Genomic DNA, 10410 nt, shown 5'->3' with positions numbered 1-10410 from the left:
GATAAAGTCTTGGAGGGTAACCCCGTGATTTAACATCAGAAACATCCATCTGAACAAATAAACAAACAATAACTCAGTCACAACATATAACAATAACTCAAGGAAAATATAACAATAACTCTGCCACAACATTAAAATAACTCAGACACAGCATAACAATAAATCATGGAAAACATAACAATAACTCTGCTACAACATAAAAATAACTCAGCCACAACACAACAATAACCTAATCACAACTACACCCTAACTCACTCGAAATGTAGCCCTAACTCAGTACTAACTCGGATGAAACAAAACCACAAATCAATATTTAACGTCGCGACATCCTACCGAAAAGACGAACTTGTAGATATGAATGCGGCGAAGACGATTTTGTACAAACGAATGATAACGATAACGGAGATGTCACAGTTATTTTTAGGAAGAGGAAGTAAACACAATGTCGACGGCGATTTCGTATCCTTGCGGTTCCTTCTCCGTTTCCGACAATGTTTTTTTTTTGTAATTGTTTTATCAATCACTGTTACTGGTTGATGAGACGGTGTGATAAAAATGTTTTAAAATTTACCAAATCATAGAAACGGCGACGTTTGGTTTTGTTTCTTGTTTATTAATAAAGTATATATTAAACAGTATTTTTCGATATTATAATCACTCGATGAATGCGTGCCAGCAATTTATTGGATTTTTTATTCATTATAATGCGTCTCGATTTTAACATGGCAGCCGATTTTTTCACACGCATAATAATGGTCTCGATTCGCATTGAGTTAAACAGCCGGCTGAGTTATTGTTAACAAACAATACGCCTGAGTTAAATTCTTTAATGACAGCTGAGTTATTAAATTCTTAAAAGCTGAGTTTTTTACTAAGAAAAAAAAGAATACAGACAACGAATCAATTTACAGAACCAAAATTATCAGGACCAAACTCTTCAAACATGTCGACGAGAGCAAGCCAAATTCTAGGTAGCATCCACGACGGCTTGTCGCCACCATGCGCCCAGGTCCTCTGCAACTCACGCATCTGTAGACGAAACAGCGATCTGACCACCAGATTAAAATGTGTCCAAACTGTCAAATTATGTCTTCGATTCCACGTGCTTTTGCGCTATAAAAGAGATTACACATATTAGTGTTGTTGTTTTTTGTTGACAGAATAAACACATATTCGATATCGGTACTTACAGCGAGTTTTAGAAACCAACTTTCCTTAAAATAAACGGGAATGACGCGATATGTCGGCCACTCATGAACCCATCCTTCTGCTAGAATCGACGGGATCAACAAGGAGAGATCACTTAAAATTCTAAACCATGTAAGGGTGGTTGTGTCAAGCACGATACACGGACCAGGGTATAGAACGAGGAGGTTTTCCCGATTAGCAGAGCTTAGTATCGCATTAACACTGTTCTCTAACCTCCATGAATAATCAGGAACAACCTGCATAATTTTGATGTGTTTAGAATGGTGTACGAAGATGTGCAAGAGAAGGGAACTATTTATAAGTGCACTTTCCCGATTTAAAACGAAATGTCGCGTATGAATATTACGTTACAGCTGAGTTTTCTGGTGAATTTCGTTGCGGCTGAGGTTTGGGTTCATCAATCTTATGGAATTTTCATTTTCAAAATTCCCGCTGGAAAAATGAAACGTCGCTTATGAAAATTACGTTACAGCTGAGTTTCTGCTAAAATTTCGTTTCATTACAGCTGATTTAATGGTTTCATTAATCTTATGGAAAATTCCCGCTTGAACAACTAAACGTCGCGATAAATACACCCGTTCGATTTCAGATAAATACGGATGTCTTATCTAACAGTAAAAATTACAACTCTTTATTTTCACACAATTACTCTCTATTAAAAACAGTTTCACATCTCTACATTACAGAAAAAATGGAAAATTTCCCCATTCTTGAAATGCCTGAAGAAATGCAAGCTCTAGTTTTTGAACGTGTGGCTGGTAACTCCTTCAAAAATCTCTACTCCCTGAGAGCATCGTGCAAGTGGATGAAGGCGTTAGCAGAGCGGCGTAGGGTATACCATTTTTTCGATGTGTTATCCGTTCCCTGGGGAATCTTGCCTCCAGAGTTGTTGAAAACTTGCTTCGCTGAGAGAAATCCGAGCACTCTTTACATACAGGGTGTACAGTTTTTCTACACATTAACCTTCAAGAAGTGGGACTTGCTCTCATGAAGTTGGCAGCGGATGCAGGATATGAGCGTACTGAGTATGCACACGCAATGACTCGGAAAATCTTTTGGAATGATGACTCCTATTTTGCTCGTTTTCCAAGGGAATCGGTTGTGAGGATCGGGGAACAAGTGCGATCTGTGAAATGGGGATGGGGTTTGTGGCATGCTGACGAGTTCCGCGCAAAGAGGGCGGCATTCATCTCATATGCTGTTCCGTCGTTCTACAGCTGTCAATGCACTCGTCTTGTGAAGCGACAATGTATCTGCTTGTGGCACATTGATAACAGTAAGGATGACAACATGTGTAACCGCTGTTTCTGGATCAGAGAGGTGGGGCTGTTCTTCTGTGACTTTGAACCGATTAGCTTGTTTACTGACACAAGGAAGTGATGAAGATGTATTGTATCAGAATCTTTTTTTTTGCTTTGTTTCTTGCTTTGTTCCTTGCGTCGAATGAAGAACTTTATTATGGATAAGTTTAACTTATTCTATGTTACGACTGAGTTATTGTTTAAGTTATTCTGAGTTACGGCTGAGATATTGTTTAAGTTATGGCTGCATTAGTGTTAACATGATACGGCTGAGTGATATATACACGTTGTAGATAAGTTATTGTTTCATTACAGCTTATTTATTTAAATATAACGGCTGAGTTATTTAATATTACGGCTGCGTTATTAATAAAAGTTACGGCTTTGTTAGAATAAACGTTAAACGGCTGAGTTAATAAACGTAAAGACTGAGTTATGATTACAAAACATTCATACGTCGCCCGAAATAGTTACAGACGCTTGATGAAGAATACATTTTCTTTGTAATAATTACATAAACGGTAATATTTACTTCGGACATCCATTTACTTCTAACATGAAAAATATTTTATTAAAATAATAAAATATTGTCTCGATATTGTGAAGGCCTCGATATGCGCCATAATGAGTAGACAAACCCAGTCTACTCAAGAAAGACGAAACGTCCAATTACTAATATACTAAATGGCTATATTATATTAAACCTTGTCGGCGAGTTTTCTTTAACGTTATGGCTTAGTTTTGGTAAACGTGATGGCTGAGTTGTGGTTAGAAAAAACAAAATTATTTTTTAAAAGTATATTGTCTCGATATTATAAAGGCCTCGATATGCGGTTTAAGACGTATTTTTCCACACACTTGACGCGCCATAATGAGTAGACATACCCAGTCTACCCAAGAAAGACGAAACGTCCAATTACTAATATACTAAATGGCTGAATTATATTAAACGTTGTCGCCGAGTTTTTTTTTAACGTTGTGGCTTAGTTTTGGTAAACGTGACGGCTGAGTTGTGGTTAGAAAAAACAAAATTATTTTTTAAAAGTATATTGTCTCGATATTATAAAGGCCTCGATATGCGGTTTAAGACGTATTTTTCCACACACTTGACGCGCTATAATGAGTAGACAAACCCAGTCTACTCAAGAAAGACGAAACGTCCAATTACTAATATACTAAATGACTGAATTATATTAAACGTTGTCGCCGAGTTTTATTTAACGTTATGGCTTAGTTTTGGTAAACGTGACGGCTGAGTTGTGGTTAGAAAATACAAAATTATTTTTTAAAACTATATTGTCTCGATATTATAAAGGCCTCGATATGCGGTTTAAGACGTATTTTTCCACACACTTGACGCGCCATAATGAGTAGACAAACCCAGTCTACTCAAGAAAGACGAAACGTCCAATTACTAATATACTAAATGGCTGAATTATATTAAACGTTGTCGCTGAGTTTTATTTAACGTTTTGGCTGAATTATATTAAACGTCCAATTGGTAAATGTGACGGCTGAGTTGTAGTAAACGTTGTGGCTGAGTTATAGTAAACGTTGTAAAAGAGTTATATTACGATAAAAAGTTGTGGCTGAGTTATATTAATCGTCGTGGGTGAGATACAATAGACGTTGTGGCCGAGTTTTATAAGACAAAATATAAGAGAATTACAATATTTTATAAAGAGATACGATCTAACTAGATTCCAAAACCGAAATTGTCAGGCCCAAACTCTTCAAACATGTCAACAAGAGCAAGCCAAACATTTTTTAGCATCCACTCGGGCTTCTGGCCACCATGCGCCCAAGACCTCCTCAACCACCGCATTTGAGATCGAAACATAGTTCTGGCAATCAGATTAAAATATGTCCGGACCAGAAAATTGTGCCTCCGATCCCATGTGTTTCTCCGCTAACAGAAGATGAAAAACAAATCTTAGTGCTGTTGTTTAATGAAATATAAATACATAATTGATGCTTACAGCGAGTTTAAGAAACCATCGTTCCTTAAAATGAGCGGGGATGGACCGATATGTCGGTCACTGATGAACCCATCCTTCTCGAAGAATATCTGGGATCGCCTGCGAAAGATCATGTAGAAATCTAAACCATGGTACAGAGGTTTTGTCTATATAGACACCCTGGCCAGGATTTAGAACGGGGAGGTTCTCCCGATTTGCAGAACTTAGAATGACATTAACACTGCCGTCAAGTCGTGATGACCAACCAGGGACAATCGACATATTTGTAGGTTACTGAATGTTGAGAGAAAAATTGTCTGAATGAATGGGTCTATATATAGAACGTCAGAGGTCGTGGGATAAAATTTCCCTAATCAGTTGAAAGCAACTTCTTTTTTTTCCGCCCATAAAACGAGACGTCGTTATTAAAATTCTCTTTACGGCCAAGTTAGTAAACATTAACGGCTGAGTTATTATATGAGGTTTAGGGTTTAGGGTAAACTTTTTAGGATTTAGGTTTTGGATTTGGATTTATGTTGCATGAAATATAATAAATAACACAAATTCGTTTAAAACTACATTGTATATACTTCACTTTACAGAATTTTGCTTACACTTTATATCTAAATGTAAGGTTTTATGTAATAGTAAGACACACATACAAGAAGATCATGATCAATTCTAAACTCGTTAATTCAATAGAGTATACACATTCAGTTGATTACATATTCACTTGAAATTGATAATTGGAGTTTGAATATAACATTTTAAAGTATACAAATATAGTCTTTTATTTTAGGGTATAATTGCTTATTTAGGGTATAGAGTTGTTTATATAAGGATCTAGGTTTTGGATTTGGATTTATGTTGCATGAAATATAATAAATAACACAAATTCGTTTGAAACTACATTGTATATACTTCACTTTACAGAATTTTTCTTACACTTTATATCTAAATGTAAGGTTTTATATAATAGTAAGACACACATACAACAACAAGATCATGATCAATTCTAAACTCGTTAATTCAATAGAGTATACACATTCAGTCAATGTTTTGAAAACCGGACCGGACACCGACTCGGTGTAGTTACTGGTTGACTGGTTGGACCGGTTCAATCGGTCGAACCGGGTTTTCTATTTATAAAAAAAATAAATATATATAATTATATATCTACACATAATACACTCTCTATTTTTTTAATTAACTAAAAATAAACAACAAACATAAATCTAACTATATATATATGTGAATACTATGTGAACTGAATTGAAAAAAATAAATGATTTACAGTTACAATTATTATATTTATTTATTTTTACAACTAACATCTCAAATTTATAAATATAGCAAAATAAATATAGTATATATGTATATGAGAGTCAAAAATATATTTTTTACATTGTTTCTTAAAAAAATAAAAAATCAATTAAATAATAATAGTCGAACATTAATTATTAAATATTAAATTTTAGCTAGTATTACTAGAAAACACATAATTATATGTTAATTTTTAAGAACCGGGTTTTAAAATTAACCCGGGTCACCGGTTTTATCGGTTTTTAGCCGGTTTTACCGGTTTTTCTCAAATCCGGGTCTTAAACCGAACCGGACTCGGCTTCTTCAGCGAGTCACGGTCGGACCGGTTCGACCGGCCGGTCCGATCCGGTTTTCAAAACACTGCATTCAGTTGATTACATATTCACTTGAAATTGATAATTGGAGTTTAAACATAACATTTTAAAGTATAAACATTTCATCTTTGATAATTGAAAGTATGATTGAGTTACGGCTGAGTTATACTCAAACATGTTGAGTTACTACTTGACTAGACTGAGTTATATTTACATTTTTCAATTTTAGGGTAAGTTTGTGGTATGGCTGACTTACAAATTACGACGCGGCTTAGTTATAGATACGATAAGTCTCAGTTACCAGAGGTAACAAAACATTCTCGCTTTTATCAATTTGATTTAACGGCTGAGTTATATATTAATAAACGCATAGTTTTGTTTACATACGACTGAGTTAAAACAACTTAAAAGTTAACAAAGGCTGAGTTACATAACACGCGAAAGCTGACTTATGATGACAAAACATGACTAAACAGAGAAGTAGTAGCAAAGTATCGCCATTCCAGCCACACAAACAACCACATTCCTCAAACACCGACCCTCACTCAAACATTCGCCTCCTTTTCTCTCAGATTTTGTCTTTACTCCATTCGCCAACCGAGCAACGTTAACTCGCAACTCCGAGATGTCTCTATTCATGCCATTTATCACTGCCCTAATATCTTCAACATCTTCCACCAAGCACTCATCCGCCCATTTGAATAAATGACTCTGTTTTCACCAATGTAACCAGATTTAAGTATTACGTTTCCGAACATAGGAAATAAGAACCAGAACTAACCTTATGATATCCTTTTTCACAGCAATAGTACAATCTTCCTGGATTTGTTTCGCTTCCAGATGTAAAAATGTCAGATGGTGCACCACACCAACACTCTTTCGGCGTTCCTCTTTCTATATTCCTACGTCGTCTGTAATAATTTCCTGAGGTGAAGGATGAGGAAGACATTGTTAAAATAGATTTCAAAGTCCTTGGAAACTAAAAATAGTTTTACTTTGTAAGAAGAGATACGACATCACAGATATAATACTATTAAATATATAAAATACAATATAATATCAGTGTCTCGATATTGTAAATGAAATATGCATCCGTGCCAGCCATATATATAAAAACTCGTAATAATGAGTCTCGATATTATCATGGCAGCCAAATTTTCCCATGCGCATAATGATGGAACTTCCCATATACGGCCTCTTAAAATTAAATCGAAGCTGGGTCATTTAAATACAATGATGACTGAGTTATTTAAATACGATATGTCTGACTTATTTAAATAAAATGATGGCTGAGTTATACCTTAATTATATTAGATATGTGGCCGACATAACATTCAGAAACAGAAACAATGCGTTTCAAAATAAAATTACGGCTGAGTTATTGAAACAATTTATGGCTGACTTATATAAAATATGTGGCCGATATTATATTCAGAAACAGAAATAATGAAGTTCAAAATACAGACACGAAAAGACTTTCAGGAACCAAAATTATCTGGATCAAACTCTTCAAACATGTGGCAGAGATCAAGCCAAACGCTGGTTAGCATCCAAGTTGGCTTCTCGCCTCCTTCCGACCAAGTCCACCTCAAATGGCACATCTGGCAGCGAAATAGACTTCTGGCCACAAGATTAAAATTATGCCAAACTGTCAAATGATGCCTTCGATCCCATGTGTTATATATTAATACAAAAGATTACAGACCGTTGTTATATATTAATATATATGAACAAATGTCGGGCCTTACAGCGAGTTGAAGAAACCAGTGTTCCTTAAAATGATAGAGGCGTAAGAAAGGGTATTAGAGATGGCACTATATATAGAGAAACATAGAACGTGAAACGGCGGGAATTAAAATTTCTCAAAATTCATTTATCTTATTTCCCGCCAAACGACAACATTTATCAAACGTGGCGGCCGAGTTATATAACCTATTACGGCTGATTTACTATTTGGGATTTAGGGTTTAGGGTTTAGTATTTAGAGTTTAGGTTTGTTTATTTAGGGATTTATGTTTAGGATTTGGAATAACGGTGTGATAAATATAACAAATAACATAAATTTAGTCTTAAAATGCATTGTGTATACTTTATGAGAGTTGTATTATGATCACACTCTATATCTACATGTAAGGTTTCAAGTAATTGTAAGACAACATATACCTCAAGATCATGATCGATCCTAAACTCGTAAATTCAATAAAAAAGAGACGTTCAGTTGATTATATATTCACTTCAAATTTAGAATTGGATTTTCAATATAACATTTTGAAGTATAAACATATCAATTATTTTAATTCAGGGTATGTTTGAGGTATGGCTGACTTTTATCTACCTTAACGGCTGCTTTATGAAGATGATGCGGCTGACTTATTAAATATTTTCCTATCTTAGGGTATCGTTTGAGGTTTGGCTGAGTTATATCTAACGTAACGGCTGCGTAATTTAAACAAGGTAGCTTAGTTACGATAAACAAATCATAACTTTAAGGCAAGTACAAAATATCTAGCCATGAGTCATACAAAACAAACGATAAACTCATCTTCATTCATCGCCAAACGACCCTACCAAACTACAACTTCCTTCATCGAAGACATCTGCTGCCATCTTCATTCTCAGACCTTGAATATTTTCATCCGATATCCCATCAAAAGCTACACCAAGCGCTAGACACTCGACGAACTTCAATGCATACACTCCACAGTCGACTCAGGTCGTTTTGTGGAACAATATCTCTTGTTCTTCGTCTGAATCCAAACTCCTTCTTGGTAGGGACTCGGATATTAGCAGGAATAAGGACATCCAGCATCTCAGGGATCATAAGAGTAAGCGGCCTAAAGAAATTTAGCATTCTCAGCTCACTTTCGGGTGTTACCTCTCCAACGATTGAATCATAGCAATCAATCTTCTCTTTTATGCAGATCCACGTGAAACCCCACCCAATGATCGCCGCCAGTATTAAGCACTATGTACAAGTGATCTACTTCTGTAAACCACTGCAACTTTGTCTGAATGTCGGTGGGGATCAAACCGTTTACTAACCTCTCGTAACCACTTCCTTTGAATTTGACCATATCCGGTCTGACTAGGAACGTGCGTATAATCGTGAACCCATAATCCAAGGAACCAAGAGTCTATAAAGGCAATGCACTTGGACCAGAATGGGCTGGGATCTTGTTTGGACCTTTGAATGAGGACTCTAATATACGCAGCAATATGCTGCACATATAATATATAACTCAGCTGTACCATACTTATAACTTAGCCGTAAAGTAAATATAACTCAGCTGCATACTTACATTTTGAGTCAGCCATCCATATTGTTTGTTGGGCCAAGGTCTTGGAGTGATGAGGATTCTGTAGAACTCAATATTCTCGTGAGCTTCTCCATGTAGAATTTCTCTGATAATTTAACACAACTCAGTCTCTGCAAAATCTTTTTATTAGCTAAAATCAACGAAATGGTGCAAAAGTCCTTACTCGTGTGGCTTTAGGTGTTCCAAAAGATTATCCCTTTTAGTCGGATCAACAGGTCCTAGGGGATCATATATTGCAGGTGAAGGTTCAAAACCCTTTCTCATGCACGTCGTTACATTGTCTCCGATGTGGGGAAATGGTACAGAAGGACCAAATTCCTCACTCCTTTGAGACCCTTGTGGAGATAATTGAACAGCTTTCAGCCGATACTCCTTTATTTTCCCACACATTTTCCTTTCATCTTCCTCCACATCAGATTCCGGCAACAGTTCGTCTGTTTTCGCCTCACTTTTCTTAGTCGGAATGGGTATTCTTATTGTACCACTGCGACTGTTTTTTGATATAGGAATAGCCTTTTTTAAGTCAGCCTCTTCTTGCTGCTTTTCCTTATTTAACTCAGCCTCTTCTTGCTGCTTTTTCTTCTTTAACTCAGCCGCTTTTTTCTTCCTTAACTCAGACTCTTCTTGCTTCTTCTTCTTCTTTAACTCAGTCTCTTCTTGCTTCTTCTTCCTCTTCAACTCATTTTCTTCTTGCTTCTGCTTCTTCTTCAACTCAGCCGCTATGTTATTTCTTGCCCCTTTGCCCCTGCCACCGCGTCCGAGTGGTGGTTCCTTACCAGGAGAATCAGAGACCAAATCAGCATTTGTTGCATAGGCATTACAAAATGCCGAATCCAAGTTATTTTTCACCCCATCAGCCTTATCCCAGACAACCTTCGAATTCAGCTTTGCTCCCATACCTTTCGCATCAGCTTTAGCAATATCATCTGCCAGATTCTTGACAGATTGGCCTTTACTCTCTCTCTCTCTCTCTCTCTCTCTCTCTCTC

At 36.2% G+C, this 10410-nt stretch overlaps 1 protein-coding gene across 1 annotated transcript; it reads right to left on the bottom strand.

Moving 5' to 3' along the window:
- Positions 1-6573: 6573 nt before the first annotated feature.
- Positions 6574-7054, bottom strand: LOC130506733 (uncharacterized protein At4g04775-like). Its single transcript, XM_057001415.1, has 2 exons — positions 6887-7054; positions 6574-6816 (listed from the first exon to the last, which is right to left on the bottom strand). Exons 1-2 carry the CDS (start codon positions 7052-7054, stop codon positions 6574-6576), a joined length of 411 nt encoding a protein of 136 aa, XP_056857395.1.
- Positions 7055-10410: the final 3356 nt, after the last annotated feature.

Source organism: Raphanus sativus, unplaced genomic scaffold (genome assembly GCF_000801105.2).
Source record: "Raphanus sativus cultivar WK10039 unplaced genomic scaffold, ASM80110v3 Scaffold3602, whole genome shotgun sequence".
Taxonomy (NCBI): Eukaryota; Viridiplantae; Streptophyta; class Magnoliopsida; order Brassicales; family Brassicaceae; genus Raphanus; species Raphanus sativus.
Note: the sequence above shows the minus strand (reverse complement) of the source record. Positions and strands in the feature narration are given on the sequence as shown.

Coding starts and splice junctions, on each gene's coding strand:
- LOC130506733 (XM_057001415.1), bottom strand. CDS start 7,054: ATGTCTTCCTCATCCTTCACCTCAGGAAATTATTACAGACGACGTAGG. Junction 6,817..6,886: donor GTGAAAAAGGATATCATAAG/GTTAGTTCTGGT, acceptor TGGTGAAAACAG/AGTCATTTATTCAAATGGGC.